General features: G+C 39.7%; 1 protein-coding gene across 1 annotated transcript in view; it reads left to right on the top strand.

The window, feature by feature from the left end:
* LOC105546938 (von Willebrand factor A domain-containing protein 8) overlaps nt 1–27,873 on the top strand; it is a gene marked incomplete at its 5' end in the record, with an annotated part of 160,509 nt that overhangs the window by 114,518 nt on the left and 18,118 nt on the right. Inside the window, 4 exons of the mRNA XM_011990268.1 lie at nt 2,131–2,239; nt 5,502–5,658; nt 11,979–12,087; nt 25,212–25,337. Coding sequence (XP_011845658.1) covers nt 2,131–2,239; nt 5,502–5,658; nt 11,979–12,087; nt 25,212–25,337 — 501 coding nt within the window. The remainder of the gene's footprint in view (nt 1–2,130; nt 2,240–5,501; nt 5,659–11,978; nt 12,088–25,211; nt 25,338–27,873) is intronic.

The raw sequence follows: 27,873 nt of genomic DNA, 5'->3' as shown, positions 1-27,873 counted from the left end.
AAGAAAATGTGGCACATATACACCATGGAATACTATGCAGCCATAAAAAAGGATGAGTTCATGTCCTTTGCAGGGACATGGATGAAGCTAGAAACCATCATTCTGAGCAAACTATTGCAAGAATAGAAAACCAAACACCGCATGTTCTCACTCACAGGTGGGAATTGAACAGTGAGAACACTAGGACACAGGGTAGGGAACATCACACACTGGGGCCTGTCCTGGGGTGAGGGCTTGGGGAGGGATAGCATTAGGATAAATACCTAACATAAATGACGAATTAATGAGTGCAGCAAAGCGTATGGCATATGTATACTATATGTAACAAACCTGCACATTGTGCACATGTACCCTAGAACTTAAAATATAAAAAACAAAGAAGAAATAAAAAATAAATTGTGTCTTTATGTTTAAAAATAAAGTATCTTCTTATTATATTAAAAAAAAATGTATCTTGGCACAGTGGCTCATGCCTGTAATCCCAACACTTTGGGAGGCCGAGGCGGGTGGATCACTTGAGGTCAGGAGTTCAAGACCAGCCTGGCCCACATGGTGAAACCCCGTTTCTACTAAAAATAAAAAAAATTAGCTGGGCATGGTGGCAGGTGCCTGTAATCCCAGCTACTTGGGAGGCTGAGGTCGGAGAATTGCTTGAACCTGGGAGGCAGAGGTTGCAGTGAGCCAAAATCCCACCACTGCACTCTAGATTGGGAGTTTTTCTCTAAATGTTCCTAGCTATCTTGCTTGTTTAAGAAAACAGGAGGAAAAATTATTTTCACCCATTTTTAGAGCATGATTATGTGTGTGGAATTTATATCAATTGTCATGTCTGCCTGCTAAATTTTCTTGGAGTATGCTGAAGTTTTGGCAAAAATTTTGTTGGTGCTGCCAAAGCTATTTGCAGAAAAGCCCAGCTAATTAAAATCCCTACGATGTCATAACACTTGAAATGAACCAACTTGGACATAAGACAATAGAAGTTATGTTGATTTTATTCTTAATGGCCATTTTATTTGCAAAGACCTCAAATTACCTACCTAACTGCATTAATCCCAACATCAAGAATGAAAAACCCAGGTACCAACATGGAATGGTTAACTGTAAAGACCCACTTCAGGCCCATTTATTTGTAAGCTCTGTTGTTCCACTGTAAGCAGTTTGAGGGCAGGAACCAATCCTCCATGGCGTAGGCCCCATGGTACCTCACAGAATGTCCCATCAGTACATTTTCTGTGAGTCTTATTTGAACAAATGAATGAGAATTTGATCTTGTCTTCTAGGAAATCATTACATCTGAGAGCAGGCTCATAGTGTGCATAAAATGTGAATGCTTTGTTTTCTTTTTATTGTGGAGTAGTATCTACTGAACTGACTACTAGGATTGAAATTTCTGTGTGATTATCACTCCTTTTGGTGACACTGTACTGAATGAAAGGAAGAAATGAACTTCAGGCTCTCACAGAAGGCGGCTAAAGTACTACTTATTCTGTTTGAATTGCAGGAATCATAAATCTAGTTTTACAATAAAGATGAATTAGGAAAGCTACAAAATACCATAATAAAAATTGAAGTGGGTCCAAAAAATAAATAAGCAGTTTTTAGTGTATAACATAAATCTATCACTAAGGCATACATACATAACTTTTTGTTTTTCTTTCCCATATATTTTATGTAAAATGGCATTTCTCAGAGTAATGGGATTTCTTTGAAAATAGAATGGGTAAATGTGTATATAATGACTCAGCTGGATCAGCTAGGTGGTGATCCTTTTAAACCACTGGCAAAATACCCCTCTCCAGTGAGATCCATTTTCCCTGCATCTGGTAAGTCTCATGCCCTGGTAAATGCTCACAGCTTGGTTTGCACCAGAAACATTCTGTAGCTATAAGCAGTCCAGCTCCTTTACTTTTCTTTGAGTTTTTTAAAAAATTAGTTCTCCTTCCCAACTAGATGGATGTTGGAATCCATCTGATGGAATTTTTGCCAAATACTCACAGCATTTATCAAGTCCATTGGCCTGAGGTTATGTGATAACTGAAGGACTTAGGAGGAAAAAAATTTTTTTTTCTGTCATGCCGTTCCTGATGTTTGTCACAGGATAGTAAACATGTCTCCATTCTTCATTTTTAGATAACAATCAACAGAGACAGTGGTGAAGATGTAAGCTCCCCCAAACACGGGAAGGAGGACCCAGACAACATGCCTCATGTGGGCGGCAACACTTGGGCTGGCGGAACAGGTTGGTGACACAAGCATTGTCCTGAGTCAGCCTTCCCGAGGTTTCCCAAGCCCATTAGGCCAGCACAGCGCCCCTGAGAAGACTCAGAGACCGGCTTGCTTTCTCAGCCTCCCTCATTACTCAGTTGGATTGTCGTCTTGCCCTCTACCCCAGCATGACATCAAGGCATGCGAAGAGTCTGGCATTTGGAGTCCCACAGGCTCTGCCACCCTGTGACCTAAGAACATGCTGACCCTCCTGGAGTTGCTTCATCAGTCAAAGAGGGATAGTGTGAACCACCTTAAGTTGTGGTGAGGATTAAATGAGATTACAATTGTTAAGCACTGAGCACGATGCCTGGCATAAAGAATATTTTCACTAAAGTGTTAATCCCTTCTTTCAAATTCCATGACCTTGGGATCATGCCAGAAATCCACAGTAAATTCTTTCTTGAGCAACTGACTTTGAAAAGAAACGGTCCTTGTCTTCCACATCTTAAAAGTATGTTGAGGGTGCAAGATTTCAAGATAAGGCTGGTTGCAGTCTAAACCGATGGCCGACTCCTTCCTCTTGGCCGCCCAACTAGGGCATTGTTCCCAGGACTGCCGTCTTCCTTTTTCCTCTGCGGCAGCTGGAGCAGACACATCTGCGAGGCCACAGGAATAGGGCCAGACTGTGTGCGCACTGTCTGAGCTTATCTCACCGTGAGGGGTGCTGGCAGGAGCTCTGTACTTCACCTTCCTTGGGATGGTCTGTGCCTCTTGGCCTTGACAGCCTCGGGAGGAAATGGGTTTCTCTGCTGAGACAATGTGCTATCAAATAGGCCTGTGGACTTCTTGTCTACTCTGTTTATTCATCAAGCATCAGCTTTAAAGTAAGGCTATTTTTAGAAATGTCCTTTGATCTGGAAGTTAGTGTCAAGCCAACAAGATTTAATCCATATGGAATGCATTGTGGAACGAGCCAGCCAGATGTGGTTTCCCAGCAGTGGACTGCTCTGGGGGAGAAGTTCCTATTTGTTACCAAACTTGAATTTACTAGCTCACGTGTCTGTCCAGATTGAGGCTACATTTGTTTCACCTGGCTTTTAGTTTTCACTTGATCAAGGCTCCTTGGCTTCAATTTCTCTTTTTCTCTCTGCCATTCTTTTCCCTCAGAATTCTTTTCTTTGAAGTGAGCTCTGGCCCAACAAGTCATCTGATTCCCCTTTCTTCATCAATGCTCCTCCCTTGCCCACCCTCCCCATTATCTTCTGAACGGGTTTGGAATGTCCAGCTTAGCTTTAAGACTATGCCCTGCAGTCTTAGAACCTCTGGGAAGCATCTTCATTGAAATAGTACAAATGAAAGGCTCTGGGAAGTGGAGATCGTGAAGAGCACCACCTGCTCCACCCCAGTGCAGCTTTCCCCGGGGCCCTGTGACTCATGTGGCCAGTCACTCACACCAGCTTCTGATGTTTCCACCACTTTCTCCCTTTCACCAGAATGATAACATCTCAGCACCTAGGAAACTTTCAGCTCAAATTCATGATCCACCCATACTCAGGATACCCTGCTGTAGGAAAGGAGTTAGATCCCAGAAACACCTTTTCCTCCCATAGCTCATTGTCACTGTCCAGTTACTGCACCCCTCCGCCTATTGGCTGGCCATGAGTAAGAAATGGGAGTCACACACATCCCAGAAGGAATTTTCCACCACCCATTTCTAAATGAAAGTGAAATATGTTCCAATCAAAAGATTAGAGTAGTGTAATTAATAGGCAGTTCTCATAGTATTTCCCAAAAAGAAATGACCTACCCGGACTTTCAAAAGGGGAGCAGTTCATATTGAGTTCTTGGTTTTAGTTTTATAGACCAGTTAAAGCTCAGTGGTGAGGTGGGGGTGGGGGTGGGGGTGGTGATGGTGAAAGAAAAATGTAACATAATTTACCAAAAGTCTAAAAGCCTTCAAATTTTCCACTTTATGAAACTAGAAATTGCCTAATTCTGCATAACTAGGCTTTGTTTTATAATAGTAAAAGCAGTCCGTTATATACCTTTTATTATGTGCCAGATATTGCTGTAAGCATTTTAGCTTCATGACAATCCCATGAAGGAAATAATATTAGTATCCCCACTTTATAGAGAGGAGCCTGAGACACAGAGAAGTTAAGTAATTCCCCAAAGATAAATGGCTGGTGGGTTGGAACCAGGATTCAAACCCAAGCAGTCTGGTTTAACTATATCATAACATACAATAGCAGCGTATTATAATATACCATACTGTCCTATACTGCCCCTCCAATATTGGATTCTCTTCTAAGTTCTCAAGTTACATGTGAATAAACAAAAGAAACGAGTTACTAGTATTCTAATCTACCCCTAAATAGGGGTAACAAGCTTATAGCCCAAAGGCCAAATCTAGCCAACAGATGTATTTTTTTCCTCTGGTCCATGTAGTGTTTTAAAATAATTTCAATTTGGATGTATTTAGACAAGGTAAATCCTCTGTAAGTTAGTCAATGTCCCCACAACTTTTTATCATATGACCTACCTGGCCTTACAGGCATTTACAACATGAACAGTTCATACAATGTTATGTTATAAAATGTAATATGTATATGTAATATGTATTGTGTGAACTTGAGTGTCTATTGAAAGACTGTTCTAAAGCTGGTGGTGTTTACGTTATATACTGTTCAAACCAAAAGTCAAAGTGGGTGTAATAATTGGCTTCTAATCTTGGCTAAGCCAGTGATATCAGGTCATGAATATTTAGCCTCTCTGTGCATTATTTTTATAACTTGCAAAGCAGAAAAAAACAGTATTTATAGCCTGACTGTCCAGGTATTTTAAGGAAAACTAAGGTAATACCTGAGGGAAGGGAACAGTTGTTCATTTAATTAGCAAATATATACTAAGTATCTATTGATATTCAAACCACTCTTATAGGTATGGTAGTACAAAAATAAATAAAATATCTCATCTATCATATAGTTAGTGAGAAAAATAAATATGAAATAGTACACAAGAGTATGAATCCCTATGAGGTAGCAGCATTAGCTAAGGTGTCGTAGAAGTTGGAGTAAGCTTTGATATATAGGTAGTATTTGAACAGATGGGAAAAAGGAAAAACATCCTAAACAAGAGAATACATCTTTTTCCAGAAGAAGGTAATTTGACTGTTTAATTATGAGTTAAGTACAGTTAATATCCTCCACAAGCCTGTCCTAAAACCATGACCCAACTTTTGTTCGGTGGTCAAGTTCAGATTTATCATCCGAATTTCCATATTTTCCTTCCAGGGGGAAGAGACACGGCAGGCCTGGGTGGCAAAGGAGGCCCTTACCGGCTGGATGCAGGCCATACGGTGTACCAGGTCTCTCAGGCTGAGAAAGATGCAGTTCCCGAGGAGGTCAAGAGAGCTGCTAGAGAGATGGGCCAGAGAGCATTCCAGCAGAGGTCAGTGTTCCCATCGCGTTTAGAGCAGCACTACTGTTATGGTGAAATGTCACGGTGGACTATGGGGAAACCTAGATTTGTGTGCGTTTCCACCTCATGCTGCAACTCGGACCTCAAACTGAAATCCACAGATATCCCCATCCCTAACTGAAACAGCCAAATAAACAAAATCCCCTGTTCTTTCTACTCAGGCTCCTTAAAATCTAAAGCTCAAATCACCCCATCCATGTCTATCTGTTCCTAGGCAACATAGGGAATTCAGGTAAGTCTACACGATGGTCCCTTCCTGCCCTCAGAAATCTTGCAGATTAGTACGGAGACAGGACAAGGGAACACACACACACACACACACACACACACACACACACACACAGAGAGAGTTAAGTGCTAAAGTCATAGGGTGCAGAGGTTGTCCCCTCCAGCAGTGCAAAGAAAGGCAAGTTTAGTGGGCTGCTGTGAGGTGCGGCCAGAGCTCAGCTAGGACTTAGAGATGGGAAGAGAAGAGCCAGAATATTCCAGAAAGGGAAAACGAAATGAGCAGAGGCACCAGGGCAGGATGAGCATAGTGTCTGTGGCAGAGAGAGGCAGCTTGCCCACGCAGGATAATGGGTACCAGCTCGGGAGGAGGGACAGTGAGTTTGGATGGGGAGGCCTCATCAGTGAGTAGAGACCTTAATATAGGCCAATGACCCTGTGGCCCTTGGACATTCCCCAGCTGTTCTGGGCCACTACAGTTGGAGCCATTTAAAAAATAAGAAGAATCCACATGATGTTACCCTAGACATCCACATGTGTGCTTCAGCTAAAAGTGAAAAATACCAAAGAACCACCAATATTTCCTTTCAGATTCCAGGACCTGGTAATAATTTGGGAAGCAGATTTACATTTTTGTGCTGCATGAGAGGAGCTGGGCGCAGTTAGAAAAAAGCATGCTAAAGTGTATGAGTTATGAAATTCCTCCCACGTAGAACATCTGGTATTACATTACATGCTGTGCTTCCACATCCTGCAAGTAAACAGTACAGGACAATAGAGACAAGAATGCAGGCCCTGCCGCCACACCCTCAGGAAAGCCTGCCAGTTCAGACCCTCGCGGGTTCAGGGTTCAGCAGGTAAATAACACACTCGATGCTAGAGGCAAGAGTGTTGCTCTCAGCCCTTCTGCTGGCTTCCCTGGTGACTGTTGACAGTTTATCTGTCCTCCTTGTGCCTGAATTTGCTCTTCTGGAAATAAAATTCACTCTCCCTTTCTCCCAGGGAGGTTATGAGAACAAGTAACTATGTTAGGAATGAAAGTGTTTAAACGTCTCAAAAAAAGGTAGAGAATAGTGTAGTGAACGGTCTTGTTAGAAAGAAAGTTCTCTACATTTACGAATTATAAAGTACGCATTTAGGAAAAGAACTAAACAGTTGGACATGTGTCATTCTCCCCTCCCCAATTAATGAGTTCCTATGGTTGCCACCCTTAAAACCTGCCAAGTAATTATTCAGTCTAAATTTTTGCCCAAGTGGACAGGTAGATAGAGTGTTCTGGCACACACATAGTTCACAGGGAGGCAGAAAGGTAACAGTGCTTGTACCTCCTTCTCCTGTTGCCGTAATAGGAGTAAGGAGTGTGGTTCTGTTAAGGACAATTGCCCTACAGGGGAAGAAGTCAAGGGGCATCTGTGCCATAACGCAAATGAATTTAACGGGTGTAAGAGAGGAAAGAGAGGATACGGGGAAGGGATGAGGAAAATATACACATCAAGTAAATGCTGCAGAGAAGAGTCGCAGTTGAAGTAAAAGAGAATACCATAAGGTGGTTGAAAGACAGAGGAGCTGGGCAAGGGTGTGAGAAACGAGAGAAAGAAATAGAAACACATGGAGATCCTGAGAAAGATGGGGCACAGCAAAACACCAAGAGAAAGATGTTGCTTTCTATTTTCATGTGGAAATGGAACTTTCATCCCATTTGGTGAGTATTTCATTTAATGCTGCTGAAAATTTTTCAACTTTTTATGAGGAACTTTTCAAACATAAAAGTTGAGAAGAACGTATAATGAATGCTATGGACCCGACCCCCCCAACTGCAAGAAGAAAAATCTGGCTCCACTCCTAGTCTTCTCTGCCGGCTTGTTTTGAAGCTAATCCAAGACTTCTATCATTTCATTGTAAATATTCCCAAGTGTATCTCCATAATATAAAAACAAAAAAAAAATACAAACTCACAATACTATTATTAAGTCTTTAAAAAGTAATAATTCTTCACTATCATCAAATAATAAGTTTTAAAACAATTTTGCCACTTACGCATATGCAGAATGAGGTCAGTTCCCACCATTGATCCTTTTATGGCATCCTGTACCTTTTCTCCATAACTCTTAGCACTGTTTCCCATTATGTGATTTGTGAATAGTTGATTATCTCTCCACTGACTGTAAGTTTCTGGGGGTCAGGCATCCGTCTGTTTTGTGCTCTAGTGTAACCCCAGGACCTACACCCAGAACCTGGTATGTAGCAAACCTTCATATGTATTTGTGGAATGAATGATACACACATGCATACAAGTAAGGGAGTCATCCTTTAGTACTTAATTCAGAGACTGACTGAAACTAGGCAGTCCTAGCTATGAGCCAGAAAGTTTGTGCTAGTGCCTTGGAGAGCCTAATGCTGCTAAGTGGGTTCCTGACATCATCAACACAGCATTTTGATAGCATCTATGTGTATCTGGTTTTAAGCTAGATACCAGCCCCTACATATCAAGAATATATTAACTCAGGCAGACTAACAAAGAGAGACAAGCATAAAACGTGAATAAAATAGAACAGAAACATTATACCAGTGAAAAGCAAATGAAATAGACAGTGAGGTACATGTACACACTTAGAAAAAGCGTTTAGGGTGGGCACCAGCTGTGGAGATTGCATCCACTACCATTTGCAAAATTAATCAGCCTCACACAGTGGATCTAAGCTTATGTTTGTTTTCCTTATAATTGATTCAAAATTATAGTATTTAAGTCTGACCTATAAGAAAAAGTAAAATGAGAACTAAAATTCCCAGACTCTTACGTAACAATAAATATACCCTTTAAAAATATACTGTGCCAACAAAATGCAGTTAGTCCACATAGATTACTAGGATGTGAAGCAGCTGTGCCCTGCAGTTTTGATCAGGGTTAAAGAAGCAGAAAGATATATTTCCAGCTAGTTTTGTGGGCTTGAGAGTATTAGCAATGGGTACCTCATTTGATCCAGAGGCTAAAATTTCTCTTTTCTTTCTACGTCCCCTGCTTCAGTCATCATCTTTCAAATTTTATCAGCTTTGATTGCCTTGTAGGTGATCTTTCTGAAAACCGACACGATCTGGAATATGGTTTCCAGATTTCTTCATAATTAAAACAGCATGTGGTGTGTTTTGGGTGCAACATGATCGCACCAGTGGTAGCCCTATAACTGGAGCTAATTCTGATCACTCTGCAAAGACCAGTCTGCTCGAGGTGGCTTACCAAATGGCTAGCTCCTTCCTTGATATGTATGTGTGTATGTACATACGTGTTTTTATGTGTGTATATGTGTTTGTATTTACATATACATCTACAACCCATACCTCCAACATTGCATGTGTGCGCACCTACACACACACAGTAGTTCAGAAGATTGTGTTGTGGTTAGGCTTTTGAGATATATGTTCATTATTCCCTGTCCTAATATCAGCACCTTTTATATTTATAGAGATATGTGATTAAATTAGCGCATTATGGATACGGCACTGTAAAACCCAAGAGAGGTCACCCAGCAAATGAACTTTCTACTTACAGTTAGGTTAAGTTGCTGCATTTTAAATAATCCTGAGTTGTATTTTTATTTCAGCCATTCAGTTCATTTTGAGCATCCATTATATGTTAGGCACTATGCTATATATGTGTGTATATATATATATATTTTTTTTTCTCTCTCTCTCTCCTCCATCCCCTCCCCACCCCAAGGACAGCTGTGTCTACATTTGTTTCTAATCAGTGCTAATCTCCCTTCTTTAAGAGGAAGCATATTGACATACACACACACACCAGTTTAGGTACGAAGGGGTAGGTGGTGTGTCCTGCATTGTTCATTGTGCCCAGCTTCTGTCAGCTTTGATACTTGAGACATAACTTAATCTAATAAAAAGTCATAGAGAGATTTCAGAGACTTCCAGAAACTAAATACAAGAGGTATTGTCAGGAGGTCAAGTCCTATACACATATTTCTTTTTATTCTTCAGGACTGAGAGTTAATTAGATTTAGAAAGGCACCCTGGCATGTCACCTCAAGATACAACCATTCAGATATTATAGTGGCCTCGTCTGTATTTACCTTGTAATAGTCAGTATTTTCAAAGAGCCATCCAGCAGCACTTATTGAGTGCCACTGTGTGCCAGGTATAGTGGTAGGTACTGGAAGTTCAATGAAAAAATAAAACATGGTCCTTCTCCCTGAGGAATAGAATAGAAAACATCAGAGTACATCCTATGTAATAAAATTATTTGTCATTCAATTTTTGTTTCAGTTATCCTATATACATACATGCATTTGTTTTTACAAGATCTCAATGTAAAACATTTCCTACCATGGAAAGAAAAATTTGAAAACACCATAAGAGAGGGCAACAGGCCTATCTATTAAAGCCATAAAGTATGCGAGTTTCATGGTAGATGTCTGTGTAGGGCACATGAAAAGGGAATGGCCAGCTTTATGCAAGCGCTCAAGCAAGACTTCAGAAAGGATGTAGCCTTTGAGCTAGATCTTGAAACCTAAGTTGGTATTATCCAGTGGGGTGATAGGGCAGGAATGCCAGTCTACCCCATGGTAGTCTAGACCCAGCATTATGTAATCGTAATAAGCTTCTAGAGCTCTCCCCCATGGTGAATGGATTTTTCCCAACCTGACAGGGAAGACTAGAGAACATTTATTCTCATTCAGTATTTGAGGTTTCTGTTTTAGCTCAAGGTGATAAAATATACACATTAGATAAGAGTTTCTGCTGTGCACCTAGGATTCATATCTCCAACATTGCATGCATATACACACACCAGTTTAGAAGATTATGTTATGCTTGGGCTTTTGAGATTTGCACTTACTCTTCTTTGTCCTAGTATCAGTACCTTTTATATTAATAGAAATTTATAGAAATGTGTGATTAAGTTAGTGTATTGTGGATACAACACTGTAAAACCCGAGAGAGGTCACTCTTTGAATGAACTTTCTACTGACTGTTTAAGATGCTGCATTTTAAGTAATGCTGAGTTGTATTTTTATTTCAGTCATTCATTTCTATTTATTCTGAGCACCCATTATATGTTAGTTCCATGCTAGGCACTGTAAAGATAAAGATGAGAAAGACTCAGCCCTTATCTAAAGAAGCATAGAGCCTAGTTGGGGAGACAGAAGGCAGATAGTTACAGCATGGAGAGCAAATTCTCTGAGGGAAGAATGAAGTGAGATAAGAGCACAGAAGAGAGACCTGGGGGGTCACAGCAGGCTTCCTGGAGGAGGCAGTCATTGACTTGAGTCTTGAAGAGTAAGTAGGAGTTAGTAGGCAAAGTCAGCGGAAGGACACTCCAAGTGGGAGAGAAGCACTTGCAGGGCATGTAATGTGTATGGGGAGCTTCCAGTGTGCTGGTGGGGCTTCAGTGAAGCAAATGATAAAAACTGATAAAAAGGAGCAGCATACTGGGAAGACAGAATTTCAAAGCCACAGTAATATTAAAATACAATTGTCCTGTCTAGATTACACTGTCAGCGATTTTAGAAAACTCTCACATAGGAATACAGAGCAGCACATTCACTTACGTTCTTTAGGCTTGAACTGTTATCTTGGTCAACCAAATACATGATCTCAATCTTAAAAAGCAACCCATGGGAACCCTCTTAGGAATCTGCCACATGAACTGATCGGCTGCAAACATCACAGTATGGCTTTGGGATATAGCAATGGTGTACCACAAAGCCAATTCATACTGGCTCATGAGAGCCAATGGTGCACATTTTTTTCTAACTCACTGTTCATAGCTTGTAACTGATCATGGTGGCAATATTTACATCATGGAAATCAGCAAACACTACAAATCTAGGACTTTTTTCTTGTCCTAGTTTGTTAACCATTTACTAGCACACTACTGGATGTTACCTTCTTTGAATATGGAAGCATAGCTGGAGACATCGCTTCTTGCCTTTTCTCATTAACATGAATCTGAGTTTCCAAGAAGTTTGCTAAAGTTCTAGCAGGAGGTGAATGAAAGTAAAAACCCACATTTATGTGATTTAAGCTGTTAACTTTTTATACTCCTCTGGTTTCAGGCTAAAGGAGATCCAAATGAGTGAATACGATGCTGCAACCTATGAAAGGTTTTCAGGTGCTGTTCGGCGACAGGTGCACTCCCTCCGAATCATCCTGGATAATTTACAGGTAATCTTCTACTTATGGACCAAGAAAATAACCTGGGTCCAAACCTGGACACATTCCTAAAGTCTTGGAGAAAATTATCTGAACCCTAATTAGCCAGTCCAAAAAAATGTATCGGTGTGAAAATGTCTACATAAAACTGGACTATCCCATGGCTTTCTTTTTGATCATCCAGGGTATGTATTCTCTGTGTCCCCGGCTCCTCCTCCTTCTGCTCTCCCCTTGCTCTCACATTGCCTGCTCTTTTGCAGTTTCACAAAACTCTCAATGCTGAGGAACCAGTTAGTACTGCTACTGCTCCTGAAAATATTAAGACACTTCAGTATTTCCTAAGCATGACTATTGTTTGGAGATTTCACATTAGAAATTGTGCTCCGGTCAATTTACACAAATAATTTAGGAGGGGCTGAGTGTTCCTTAAAATCACAAACAAAATCAGATTATTTTGTCTAAAGAGAAAGCTAAGCCTCATTTCAGGGCAAAGGGAGAAGGGTTGGGAGCCAAGCTGTACCCTGCTTCTCCATTCTACTGTGGAATCTTGTGTTTCTTTTCCATGAAGTATTTCAAGCTGATTGCCTTTCCCTTTTTGGTTCTTATTTGTAATTGTTCTTTTGGGGGAAGTTTCATTATTTTTGCTAAGTATTGGGGATTAGAACTTCTGTGATGCAGTTTTTAATCCACCATTTTAACCCAAAACTCTGGAAGAGCCTCATTTTTCAAAAGATCTAAACTGTATCCAGAGATTAATAAAAGTTCTATCATTTCCAAGAGGAAAGATCTTTATAATAATAACCAGATGTCTAATTTCAAAATGTAAGAAATGTAAAAATTAAACCATTTGCTTTTTTAAAAATCCATATGCAGTTATTTAGGATAAAACAGCATAAGATTTTATATAAAGCTATGTGAACAACATGATGTTGAATGATTGGATCGTCTTACATAGTTGCTCATTTGACGAGTATTCATTGCCCTGGACATGGAGAGCACCAGGACAGTGCCAGATTGGCTCTGAGCTTCAGGGTAAGGCAATAGTTGGCTAAGGGCCAAAATGGGTGATTCAGAGGAGGTGAGGGTAATGGGAGATGGTTCCTATCCTAAGACTGGAGAATGAGTATGGTTCAGTGATTCACTCACTTCTTAAGTTCTCAATGCACACCAGGCATTTGAGATAGAAAACTAAGATACAGCTTCTGCCCTCAAAGAACGAACTCAAAGTCAACTAAATTTCCTAAGTTCTGTAGAGAATTTTGCACACAATGCTATGAGACGAAATGAGGAAAGGCTTCGTGGAGAATGTAATGTTTGAATTTACTCTTGAAAGATGCTGAGGAATTTCCCATGTGCTTAAGAAGTCAAGGCATGTCCGACACAGGAAGCAGTATGCACAAGTGCACAGAGGTATAGGATTGCGCAGTGAGTTCAGAGAAGGACAGAGTATTTGGTATGGCTGAGAAAAGCACACCTTGGTGGGAGACAGTGTCAAGAGAGGAGGCTGCCAGAGTCGTAGGCACCAGATCCTGAATAGCCCTGGATGCCACAAGAACATGCAGACAACATTGAGTCCTACCCTGCGGGCAGAAACAGAGGCCCTTAGAGGATTCACAGTGCTACAAAGGGATATAAGAATACATTTTTAATTGAAGGTATCAGATTCCTCATCTGGTATTAGTTGATGTCTTGATTGGTATTTGTTGGGGACCATGCTATCGTTGCTTTTACAAGCAGTATCACATTTAATCCTCAAATCAGCCCTTTACATAAATGGTATCATGTTTATACAATCAGCCAAAAGATGAAAAGTCAGATCCACTGCTCTGACTTTTCACAGTCACACACGAACAAAGCCTGAGTTAGAATTAGAGTTATCATCAAGGAATGACTCTTCCACTAATCACCACAACAGTGACACCAGTATCAGAAAACAGAGTCCACTTTTTCTTTCAGCTTTCAAAGAGGAATGAAAGAAAACTCTGAAGGTCTTAGGTAAAAGCAACAAGTAAGATTAAATGCATGGAAAGCAAAGTAGCACCCATTTTTTAAAAATCCTTAAGGGGATTGGAGTCAATAACTTACTAAATATCCTCAACAAGAGTAATTATTTCAGGGGAGTTTTTATTCTCTTCCACTCTGGAGATCTAAAATGAGAAAATAGGCTTCACTGATACCAAGAAAGAGTTTTAAGATATAGGAAAGAAGATAAAAGCAATTTAATCCTTGAATAAGTAGCTAAAATAGATGTAGCACTTCCATCTTTAGAAATCTTTACAAACAATACCAGCATTATAATAATAGCAAGCATTTACTGAGAATTTACCATGCACCAGGCATTCTACTAGGTGCTTTATATTGTTGTCATCACCAAGATCACCTCCATCATTATTGTCATCCTCTGCAGCCAGACAGCCTGGGTTCTATAAAATGGGAATGACAGATAATAGTGTGTTAGTGAAGAACTCTGCTGATATACATAAACAGGGCCTAGTATGCAGCATTCTCTACAGAAGGATTCGCTTCATTGTTACCTTCATTGTACTTGCTAAGATTTATCAGCCTGGATTACAGGCCAGGTACCCAGTCAGGTACTTTACATTCATTGTGTTATTTAATCTCTACAGAAACCAGTATGTATAATTTTCTACATTTGATAGATGAAGAAACATACATTGTGTCAATTCTCATAATCCTGTGAATATTGGTCCCATTTCTGGCATCTTTTGCCCCCATTTTCTAAATGAGAGACCTGAAGATTAGAAAGATGGTGTAACCTGTCCTGGGCTGTATGGCTAGCGAGGCAGGCGTCTGGGCCCAAAGCCCAGTTCATTGTTTTTTGTTAGGGTCTCTGTTCTCTTCTTCCAATTCAACGATTCCATAAAAAGTGCATTCTTACATATACTCATAAAACATTTTGCATCATTATCCTAATGCCAACACAGCATTTTTCAAGTGTTTTCCTTATTGAACCTTTATTTTTATTCCATAGGGGAGTTATCCTCCGGTGGGCCTTCTAGTCCTCAATTTAGGAAGATAGGGCTAGTTTAAAACATAGCTACTGGCCAGGCATGGACACGGCCTTGTGTAGAATATGGAACTTTAGATTGAAAACAAAGCAAGGAACCTTTGATTTGGTTCCATTTTGCCATCTTCTGCCAGTCCTGTGTGGCTCTGATTGACTAATATCTTCCAGCTGTTTTGAGGTTGCTGTGTAATCCAAATAACCATGGGTGTTTCCTTGGTGAACAGCACAAAGTTTGGCCAGGAACTAGCAAATCATCACTTGAGATGACTTTCCAAAGCACAGCCTCAGGCCCATTCATTGATTCCAGGTGGGATTTGAGGAGCAGGAAATGCTGTTGCCACCCAAGTTAATGTCTGCTTTAACATGTGCCTGTGTTGCAGTACATGTCTTTCTTCTCGATTAAGATAGCTATCACCAGTGACTTTTCTTGGCTTCTTTGAGTTATTGTACCTTTTCCCTTTTGTGAATCGATCACATGAGTCTTCTCATCAGTCCATAAATACTTCAATTATACTTGATTCAGAATCTCAATCTCCTATTGCAGCATGCATGCTCTCGCAAAAAACCACTTGATTTTAATCATATCTTCTCTCCAATGTTTTTCAGATCTATAATCATAATTTCATTCTCAGGCTAAACTAAATTAAACTTTCTCTGATTGCTTTGGCTAGCATGATATCTCCATGAACCAACAATTATGTTCCTATTTTCCCCTGTGGTGTTTCAAACTAAGCTTTTGTTCAGATAAACAGTGCTCTGAACACTGATTGTGTGGCACGCACTGTGCTTGGCACTGAGGGCACAGAGATTGATAAGATAGTGTCCCTGTACTAAGAAAATTCTGGGCTTGAGGGGCAGAGAAGACAGACACCTAAAGAGATCATTCCATTTAATATGGTAAGTACCTAGATAGAGGGAGGCTTAGAATGTGGTGGAGCTCAGAAGAAATGGATTCAAGGATAGATTTGGAGGTAGGGGTACAGGAACTGAGCCTTGAGGGACACACCAGTATTAACCAGACAGAGAAGGGTGGAAACAACACCCCAGCAGAGGGCACAACACAGACAGATGCATGACACTGTGTGGTCTCAGGCATGAGCTGAGAGCTGGTTCCGTCTTCTCCAGGAAGTTTTATAGCCATGGAGGAGAAAGTTTCAGAGACAAGAGAGGTGGAAGTCAGGAGATTAAGTCATAAAACAGTATCAGTTATTTGGGTGAGAAGTCATAGGAACCTGAACCAGGGTAATTGAAATGAAAATGGAAAGAATGAGACAAATTCAAGAAGCAGTTTGGAGGTAGGAGAAAAGTGACACTGAATGTGGGGGAAGGGAAATGGGAGGTTTTTCAAGCCCTGGAGGACAGAAATAGGGGACACAAGAAGAAGACAGACTCGTGAAGAAAGCAAATGTTTGCTTTGGATGTTACAATATGTTTTCTCACTATTGGGACTCCTATGTAAAAATATCAAACATGATGTTTAAAGTTTTCAAAACCTGAATTTGGAGTTCAGGGGCAAGGTGAGGACTAGATAGGGTTTCATGTTTATATGGATATTTATATATGTATTTTTGTGGTCATCTGAAGAGAGAGACAGCCCAAGCCAAGGGAAGATGTCAACTAAGGCAAGAGTGTAGAGCAAAGAGAGGGGAAGGGTGAGAACAGCCGTGTCAAGGAATGTCTGCATGTCACAGGAGAGCAGCAAAGTGCCAGTTACTCTTTCTTAGCACATCATGAATGGCTCATCACTCAAGACATGGCGTCAGTGGCCATGAGAGGACAACTTCATCCAGGTGCAGCCTAGAAATATAGTCCTGACTTCTGGGCTGCATGGCTATGGGCATCTCTAACCCAGTCTTTGCTAGGTGACCATTAAAATTATTTAAATAGTCAAAAGCTTTACACATTGAAAGCCCAACATGTCAGGAGAAATTAATGAAGAGGGCTAGTGACATGCAAACAGCTTTGAAGAATTTTTGCTAAATATACTTTGATGGGACCCCTCTCAAAGACAACTTGAAAACCTTCCTGAGAAATAGCATTATTCATGAGTAACTGCATGAGAGCTAAGAGAATGTCACTAACATCCCTTGGCTGGAAAGGCAGGGAAAAGAAGAAAGAGCCCTAGAGCTGGTGAGAAGCAGATCACTTGACCTCCATTTTGTCACTGCCATGCAGCAGCGTTTGAAAGCAGTTAGACACGTTTGAAAGCAGGGAGACACGGTTAGGGGGAGGTCTAGGTTTCACGCAGTGGCTACAGGCAGGAAGCTGAAAGGGGAATAGCCCCGGGAAAAAGGCCAGACCAGCCCCGACTTATACTTGGCTTGAAGACTAAATCACGAAGGAGCCAAATGCCCGAAGTTGGCCCCATTGCAATGGCTTTTCCAAACAAAATAAGAAATGATGTGGTGATGAAGTTCTCATGCTGGGACTGTCCGCAGTTTCAATTCCTTCCCTGCTGAATTCTTGAGCTGGCATTGTAGATTTAGTTCAACCAGTTTAAAATCTCTCAAGGAGAATTCTAGTAGAAACTAAGTGGAAAGTGAATGCAGCCAAGGAGCATCTGTCCAATCTGTTCCTGAACAGTTTTGTATCTCATCATTTGAGAATAAGGACACGGAAAACATAAAATAACATGGGATGTATGAAAAGCTTGCGTATTGAGGTGGAATAGCAAGCATTTAAGATATAGAAGATGCTGCTGGGATAGAATATTCTTCAGAAAACATAAAATTTTTAGAAAACATCTGCTTTGTGTTCTCACAATTCAAAGAAATTTGAAGTATGTGAAATAAGATATAAATTGAAAAGTATCTGGCTAAGAAGCAAGCAGAAATAATAAGGGAATTGAGTGCAATAAGGAAAGATAAGAAAACTAAAAGTGCACTGCCAAAACTCAAATCTACATGAAAAGTAGAAAGAACAGACTCCATCCAGTCCTAAATCTAAGTACTAATATGAACAAAAAACTTGAAAAGTTATCCAGAGGAAATAAAGAGGTAAAAACCATAAGAAAGCTACTTAGTAAAAACAAAGTAGAGAGCTGACATATAGAGCCCTGAGTCATCCCAACAAATAGAACAGTACATGAAACATGGTAAGTGCTTAGTAAACATATGCTGAATGAACAAATGATATCCCCATAGAAGAGGCCACTGAAAAATATTCATAAACAGTAACCAAAGTAGTAACAAAACTGCACTGACCTGAAGAAAGGCCTAAGTCTGTGAATCAAAAGGACTTTGCAAAGTACCATGCAGAATTAACCAAAGAGAGAAGCACCTCAACACAGCTTCATGGAATTTTAACATTTCAAAAATAAAGAAAATAATCCTAAAAGCAGAGAAGCAGACAAAAAACAAGCTATTGTTAGAGAAAGAAAAATTAATCTTACATTAGTTGTCCCTAAAACCTTGAATGCCATGGGATAGAGGAACAAAGTCTGCAGGATTTTGAAGAGACAGTTCCTGTGACCCAAGAATGCTATGCACAGCCGAAGTACAAAGTGACAGATAGTTGCAGATATTCAGAGGCTTAAAATGTCTCTTAAGTAACCTTTTAAAAAATAACTTTGAAATAAATATATATATTTGTATAAATAGTCAATTAAGAGAGGAATAAAAATTCCTTAAGAATGGGAGCCTTGTGATATAAAAGGACCAGTAATGAGCGTTAGAAGCAGTTCAGCACAAAATCAGGTCTAAATAATTGTGGTAAATCTATATTTTAAAAACTCAAATACCAAGAATCATTCTTTTTAAAGGTATACCATATTAAAAATTGTGAATTTAATAATAAACAAGGCCTAAATTCTCACATCATTTTTAAAATTAAACAAAAATCAAGAAGATTTTTGGTTAATTCTGTCGGTTTTGGTCAGTTAAATTGGCACAGAGGAGGAATAGAAGACAGTAAAAGTATAACAATTTATGTTGCATATGGGAAAGGCAAATACCCTCATTCCTGAAAATCATTAGAGAAATATAAAGTTCCATCATGCTTTTTAAAGACTTAAAGTTAACCATGCTGGTTCTTTCTAATATAGTTCTTACAAATGACAACATATTTTATAAAAATTCCTCTGATTGCTGTGTGAAGAGGGAACTGCGCAGGAAAAATCACTTTGGAAAACTTTTTCAAGCTGAAGGAAGGAGACCAGTTAGGAATCTGCCGCAGTGGTCTAGAGGAGAGAAAATGAGGACAGGACTAAGGCTAGGCATGGAGATGGTAAGAGATAGTCAGATACCGCCAGGAGTTGAGAGGATTTGCCCATGGATTGGTTCTGGGTAAAAGGGAGTCAAAGATGGCTCCTCAGTGTGGGGCCTCAACAACTGGAAGAGTGGGGTTGCCTCTTGCCCTTCACTGAGATAGGGGAGGACTTAGAGAGAACAGATTTTCTAGGGTGGAATCCAGGGTTGAGTTTTAAACTTGTGAAGTATAAGATTCCTGTTATGTTTGCACACCGAGATGTGCACTTCCCAGCTCCTTTGAATTATAAAATATTTAATTCTTGAAGGAAAGACCTGAAATAATTTTAGTTCATGAAAAGTGACTATAGACAGTATAGTGTCACTCAACATAATGATTTAGTTCCACATCAGCATCCAAGAATATAAACTTTTCTAATGAGAATCACCATAGATGATTCACCATTTTCCCTTGCAATGAGATATTACTTCATGAAACGGGAATCCCTTGGAATAAGGTACATATCTTCTCTTTTCTTTCACTATTTAGAGCACCTAGGAACCTACACAGATATTTAGTAAAATATTTTTAATAGCTATGCCAGTATGTTGAGAACCACAAAATAAAATTTTGTGTTGTTTCCACTGATTAATAGTTTATTGTCTTATAAAGTCAATATAAAAGTTTTCCTTAATCCAGTAATTATTTGTTTGAGTCATACACATTTGTAGCATAAAAATATATGTTGGTTGAGCATGAAGAGATGTTAAAATAATGAGAGCTAATGTTTAATAAGAGAATCACTGTTCACAGATATCCTCTAACATCATTTACAGTTATTCATTCACCCAACAAATATTTCTTGATGATCTTTTGTAGGCTTTATTCTGTAGAATGTATACACTCTCTATAAGAATTGCTACTTAAGTCTTTCTGTTCTCTTCATTAAACAAATTTGGAAAGACTAATATAAAATTGGCTTGATTATGGAGTTTGTAGGTTAAAAAAAAAAAGTCTTGATTAATCATAACCCAAATAAGTAAAGACATAAGATTAATCAGAATGATTTCAGTGCTGAAATCATTAGACAAAGTGTCACAAGCCACAAGATGATTGGTTTCTGTCAAGTTTATTTATTCTGTCTTTAGTGCTACAGGTGTGTGTGTGTGTGTGTGTGTGTGTGTGTGTGTGTGTGTACGTACTTTCTGCTTAACCAAGTATTTCCCGGAAAATGAATTAACCAGAATACATCATTCTCTGAGTATTTCAGTGAGTTTAAGTATTCTTTATGTGGAAGTAATAAAATTCTATTTCTTTTTCAGAGTATCTGTAACATAGACTTTACTAATGCACCCTCACTTTATATATAATGAACTCTCATTAGTGTGAATTTATGTATAATACAAAACAGATGGACGTATTTACAGGGATACTTTTACTTCATGCAATAGGAATACGTAACAACATGTTTGGCCTTTTATTATAAACAAAAGTATATGTTTAAATGCAGTAGGAACTTACTATTTCAAGAAGTATTTCACTAAGTCTCATAAAATACAGAAGCCTTTGTATACACAGTCCAAAACAGTAAATATTTTTATTCAGCCTTCAGTAACTTTCTAAAGAGCTCCCCCTCCAGCCCATTGCCCCCAAGAGCATTCATTCTGACAGGCCTCTTCCTATTTTAAGTTTCCAAGTATTGTGGACTGGCTAGAGGATAGAAAATCAAATTTCTACCCATATTTATCTGCAAGTTACATACTTGAAAACTAATGAACAGTGCTACTACTATAAAAATGCCTTTGTGCCTAATAGTTTTGACTCGAAAGGCTGATACATATGTTTACTTCTCAAAAACAAAAACTACTGGTTCATGTTCCTAAAAATATCAATGACAAGCAGTACCAAAAGTAATTCATTTATCTGCAAATAAAAATAAAAATGAAGGAGTATACTATACACCCAAAGAATGGCTAAAAAAAATTTTTTAAGCTATCAATATAAAGTGTTGGTGAGGACAGAAGCAAATGAAACCCTTATACTCTGCTCACAAGAATGTAAATTGGGAAAAACACTTTGGAAACTGTTTATCAGTATACACTAAAGCTGAACATATCCATACTCTGTGACCCAGCCTTTCCACACAGTGAAATATGCACATACCTGCTCCAAAAGACATGTTCAGTTATGGTGGCATTATTCATAATAGCCCCAAACTGAAATCAACAGAATTGTAGAATGGGTAAATTGTGACAAAGTCATACAATGGAATACCATTGCAGCACAAAAGAGAATCGAGTCCTGCTACACACAGCATGGGTAACTCACAGAGATAATGTTGAGCCACACAAACCAGGAACAAAAGAGTATATATTGTATGATTTCATATTTATAAAGTCCAGAAGCAGGCAAACTTAATTCATAGTAATAGAGGTCAGTATAGGGGTTACCTTTGGCAAGGAGAAGGTAGCATCCAGAACCGGGCACTGCGAGGCTTAGGCGGTGTGGATGATTAAGATTGTGTGTTTACTTTGTAAAGGTACATTCTTAAGATTTGTACACTTTATTACAAGTACTTAAACTTGAAAAGTTAACCCCCAGAAAGGAAGAAAAAGGTAGCAGATTTATTGGAAAAGGCGTATTCCTCTCCCTCACTCTCACTGCAAATTTTACCAAGTCCTTTTCTTTTATTGGCATATGTAATGGAAACAGTCTTCAAGCTATAATCATTATGGGAAAAGAAACAATATCAGCACAAGAAAATTAAGACCTAAAAGCCCTGGACTCTTGCGTGATGGTGACTGTAAACTGAGAGTTACATGTTTTGCTTAATTGCATTACACATCACAGAAAATTTAACAGCTTTCCTTGAATTTTTTGACAGGGCCTAATAGTCCTTCGTGGTACTTGAATCAGTCTTCCCAGTTCTTCTAGTTTTAAGCATTCTGTGATCTATTTCCTGAAATGTAGCAGTTTCTCCCTCTTTAATTGCATGGCCTGGGACATGCAGTCCTCTAGGAATTTGTCTTCCCAACAAATTTAAATCCAAATTCCTCCCCCTGGGGGAATCTTGCTTTTGTAAATCTTATTGGAAGTGTAGTCGTTTCTGGAGCAAATAATCTTGCTTCACTTATGGTGTATTTGCATCCAGTGCTCCATTTCTTTGTTCATTATTCTAATGTTCTATATAGTGTAATGTTTTTTAATTGTTTAAAATAGTAATTAGGAATTTTAACTGAAGTTAAAAACAAACCTGAGCTATCAATGGAAATAATTCCGTGAGCTGATGCCTGCTATGCTCCACCAACATCACTTGTGTGTCCTCCAGCTACAGCAACCAGGTCACAATTAGTCCCTCTACCAGTCATCTTGACACGTTTTTTTTGCCATCAACTATAAGGTATATTCTGGTTTTAGAAACACCAAAATAAAGAGGACAGTAGAGTTATTAGTTAGAATTTTAGCATTTTTTATTTTCTCTATGGTAAGATGGTGGGGTTTAAATTTATTTTTACTACAGTTGTGACCTGCATTAGAAATCACAAAAATAGCTCACAGGCATAGTCCCTGCACTTTGGGAGGCTGAGGTGGGAGGATTGCCTGAAGCCAGGAGTTTGAGACCAACCTGGGTAATATAGCAAGATCCCCAACTCCACAAAAATTTAAAAACAAAAAAGTAACCAGCTGTGGTTGTACATGCCTGTAGTCTCAGCTACTTAGGAGGTAAGATCACTAGAGCCCAGGAGTTCAAGGGTGCAGTGAGCTATGATCATGCCACTGTACTCCAGCCTGGGTGTCAGAGACAGACCTTGTCTCAAAAAAACAACAATGACAAAAATGACAATCTGTAGCCATTGCAGTGGCTCTTTACATGGTAAAAGCATCACTGGTTAATAAAACCATGTAGCAGCTAATGGGATTGGGTAGGGAGTCCTTGGGGTCATTGCCTTGTCAATGTATTTATGAAAACTTGGAAAATCAATGCTTCATGATGACAGTGGCCCAGCCAATAAGTAACATGTTATACAATGTCATTCCAGTTCTAATCCTGCATTTCTTTTAAACCCGGCTCAAGAATCCAAGTTCCATGCCACTTTAATGGCTGCTAACCACTGCCACCATGTTCTCTTTTACTTTCTTCAGTGCTGGTTTTCCTACTCTAGACTGGTCTGTGAGAGTCTGTCCTCATCTATGAAAGCCATTAGAACCCAGTGCTCTGCAGCTTGGTACCTCCAAGAGCTGTAGAATGTAAAGACTGAAGGTACACAGATGGTCATCCACAATAACATTTTCCAGGATGAATTATCTGGGAAGCCTGAGGATTATCCATACCAGAGAACAGAAATGTTAGGAAAAAAGAGATAAGAGCTAAGTTCCAATCACTGGTGAAGTGAGGGGGTCTGAAAAGGACTGTGCTGTGTGGTTAAGCTTGTCTGTCTGATTCATGGATAGACCAATAGGAAGGGGGATTCTAGAAGACTGTGCACATTCCTTCCTGTTGCCACCCATAACTGGGTATCTGATCAAGTTTTACATGATAGCAATGCTCCAGAGTGACCCATTTTCCTGAGAGATCATGGGATTCTTGCCAAGAACATAATCTGGAAAGAACATTCTCCCAAGGGTGGCATGCCTGGTAGTTCTTAGAATTAACCACCCACCAGAATTAATAATCTGTATGCTGGTGATGTTTGCATTAATATATGGGTATTCCAAAATGGTAATTTTGCCCCTGTGTCCAGCAAGGGTATCAGGAACAAGAAAACAATACATACTATAATACCCAGAGTTATATTGTGTGGCGCTTCTTTGTGTAATGTCACTTTCTTAGTGGCTTTATATTTCCAATGACAGTGCTATCACATAGCCACCTCCCATGAAACACTGATGGAAGCATGCTTAACTTAAAGTGGACTTCGTTGTCCACTTTAGCGTTTCATCCACTAGCAATAAATAGTGGTACCAGCTAACATAGCTCACCAGGCCCTTTCTTAGCTGATTCCAAGTAAGATTTTATTAATCTTTACAATAGTTTACTAAAGTAGAGACTAGTGTTGTCTTCATTTTAGAGATGAAGAAACAGAGATGCAGACAGGTCAAGTAATTTGCCTCAGATCAGATATTGAACAGTGGTGAAAGAACAGTTAGAACCAGGCGGATGCTGGAACACATAATCTTAACTACTACTTTAGTTTGCATGCATAAAAACATCTTAGCTATTCTTCCCACTCATTAATGTAAATATAGTCGTTGGCTGTAATAAGCATATGCCTTGATTGGAATACTATAATACTTTATCAGTTTACTACCGTAAAATTAGCTCATCTGGCATAATTGTAAGTTATTGTAGCAAAGTATTTTGTGGAAAAACGTGTAGAAAAGTAATGCAGAAGATTTCTGAAGATAGATAACCAGAAAGACTTGTGGGGTACAAACGTTCACATACTATTGTTTTCAGCTATTTCCATTTGCACACTAAGTCACAGAGAACTTGAGTAACAAACTCTTTTCCACAAGGTAGAATTCTAAAGGTCATGTTTTCTCTGGGCTTGCAGACAGTGTTAACAAGTTCAAGCTGATTATTTTAACTGATAAACTTTTGAGAAGCCCTGTGACAGGAAATCCATAAGAAATGCATCCCTATTATTTTATTTCCAGATATTGAACATCTCTCCAGGGACTCATTTGCATACCACCTTTCGTTCATTTTATTGTTCCATATGTTGAAATAATTAAAACAGACAAAGGGCATTTCTTTGTCAGGAGAGCAGAAACCAGTTCTTTTATACGACTGTGTTCATGCAGAACCGTCACTTACTGAAAAGATCCCAGGTGTGTTTCCTGTTATTCATGCACAAAGTGTGTCAGAGACCCTGCAGAACCAATTAAAATAAGGCTTTGTGTGTGTGTGTGTCTTTTGTAGGCTAAAGGTAAAGAAAGACAGTGGCTAAGACATCAAGCTACTGGGGAACTAGATGACGCCAAGATCATTGATGGGCTGACTGGAGAAAAAGCCATCTACAAACGTCGGGGTGAGCTGGAGCCACAAGTAAGTCATGGTGAACTGCTAGCCTCGGCTCTGCATAGTCTAGCCCTCTTTACAGAAACTTGCTTTCTTGGGTCATGTCAAAATATCACAAACCCTGAATATGGCAACCAAGGAAAGCATTATGTGAAAAAAAAAAAAAAAAAGAAGAAGAAGAAAAACTCCGTAGATGTTATACCGTTTATCATTCAACTCAAGGTCCCAGCAAGAAACATAAGGCATGCTCAAATTAGGTAATTTAAGAAACAGTCAATACGAAGACTATTTACAAAAATAAGGGTGGGGTTTAGGAAAATCAAAAATAAACAGTGCAGTAACCCAGGGATAGCAATAGCGGGGATCTAACTCACCCTGAGGTCTGAAAGGGCAGAATGAGAGAGCAGTTCCTGGAACCTGGAGAAGGTGGTGGATGGAGTGGTGGCCTTCAGCAGAAGGGGAGCCAGTCCACGGGCGACAGCAGAGAGGGGGCCAAGGGAACAAATAGCCCACCCTCAGCCCCTGACCTCCACCAGTGCCTCCCCAGAGCAGAACCCACGGGAAGTCAGCAGCCAGGAAGCCGGCTGATGTGGTTGTAGGGGCCAAGGGAAAATTTCCCCTTCACCCTCTGAAGGTTCTCTGAAAATCACCTCACAAAAGGCACATTAATAGGAGAAGAGGCATACAAATGTATTAATGTGCACTGGGGTGAAACCAAGGGTGAGTCCCCCTCCACGCAGTGAGGTACAGATGCTTATGTACCCTTCTTCTTAAGGGAAAAGGAGATGGAGAAGCATAGAGAAGTGCAGATGATTTTACGGGGATAGTGAATGGTTTTAGGGCAATTCAGTGAGCTTGAAGAACACACAGTGGCCTGGGACGGAGTCTTTTGGGCCCACAGAGCAATGGTGTGTGACAGAAGTCGGTCCAGGTGTGTTGACAGACTTCAGCCTTTCTTCCTGTGATATGAGTTCAGTTGATGAAAACTCAGGGAAGGGCCCAGAGTAATTGTTTTCTTCTTGGGAACTCTGAGCTTTAGACAGTTGAAGAAACTTCAGAGAACAACTTATCCGGTGCTTTGTGGGGAGAGAGAGGAAGGTCAGAGAGACCTTGATGCTGCCTCTTCAGTTCAGCATGTCCAAGCACCATATTTAGAGGGTATCGATTTCTGAGCCCCAACACGGATTGTCCATATAGATCAACTCCCAGGACACAGAGCAGGTGCCCTGGAGGGGAAACTGAAGACACCTGGTGTGTCTGTTCAGCCTAGAGAAACCTTCAAGTGAAAACAGTAAAACAACCTTGGTGATTTTCTACTGTTCTCTTACTTTAAATATCAGTGTCCATCATATAACTGAAAAAAATATATAGAAAATAAGAAAGTCTCCCTTAAGTAACTATAATTGTAGTGTGTAAAGTTTTAGACAGCCATAAATTTAAAATATTTGCAATGTAATAGCAAAGCAAAATAGTGACAGGATGAAATACTGAGTCTCTCGGTGAGCTCTGTGATCGCCTGTATTCCTGAGTAACCAGAATTGCTGAGTAGCCACTGAGAGCTGGGGGTGCAGTGACTGGTAGGGGGAAGGGAGAGTCACGCCTTTTAAATATTTATTTAGAGAGGATCTGGTGGTGATTTGGGGAGTTCTTATTTCTGTGTCATTGATATGAGTCAACAGCTGCTTTCTTTACTGAATCATTGTGGTCAACAATTGTGTTTGGATACATCTGAAATTGTGAGTAGTCATGGAAGCATATGTGTAAGTGTCCTTAATTTGGGCAGACTCAACAAGTTTTTAAGAAATATGTTGAATTTGCCTCAAACCATTACACTCTCAATACCCACCGTGTTTTCTTGAAATTACTAACTCTGCTCATTATTTTTTATACGTGTCAGCAAATATTTAATAACAGGATAATCTGGAAATTTTCTTCTTCCTTTTTTTTTTTTTTTTCCCTAGAGACAGGGTCTTGCTCTATTGCCCAGGCGTTAGTGCAGTAGCACAATCATAGCTCACTATGTCCTCAAACTATTGGGCTCAAGTGATCCTCTCAGCTTACCCAGCTGAGTAGCTGGGAATACAGGCACATAGCACCACCCTAGCTGATTTGTGTGTTTTTTGTAGAGATGAGTTCTTGCTATGTTGCCCAGGCTGCTTTTGAACCTCTGGCCTTTCTCCCACCTTGGCCTCCCAGAGCACTGGAATTACAGGCATGAGCTCCTGCACGCAGCCTTCTTCTTTTTTCTTGTCAGCAAAACTAACAAACTTTTTTTTAAATCTGCAAATTGGCAGTTGTGGGTCTAAAATCAAACTTAATCTTGTAATCTTAATGGACAGTTGTTTCTAGATAGCAATTTGATGCCACTTTTATGCTTTCAAACTGCCAAGAAAAGAAAAGCACTAATTCAGTAATGTGGAAGGAAGAGAAGATGTGTGGCTTACTAAACACAAAAGTCGTTTTTAAAATCTTTTCATTAATTTCTTTGCCAGACCCCCATCACATAACTCTGTTTTAGGAATCTGACATTATTTGTGGCCTATGTGGAGAGTAATTTTCAGGT

The sequence above is a fragment of the Mandrillus leucophaeus genome, unplaced genomic scaffold (assembly GCF_000951045.1).
Source record: "Mandrillus leucophaeus isolate KB7577 unplaced genomic scaffold, Mleu.le_1.0 Scaffold375, whole genome shotgun sequence".
In the NCBI taxonomy this organism is placed as follows: domain Eukaryota; kingdom Metazoa; phylum Chordata; class Mammalia; order Primates; family Cercopithecidae; genus Mandrillus; species Mandrillus leucophaeus.
The sequence above is the reverse complement of the archived record's forward strand: the minus strand, read 5'-3'. Positions and strand labels throughout refer to the sequence as shown.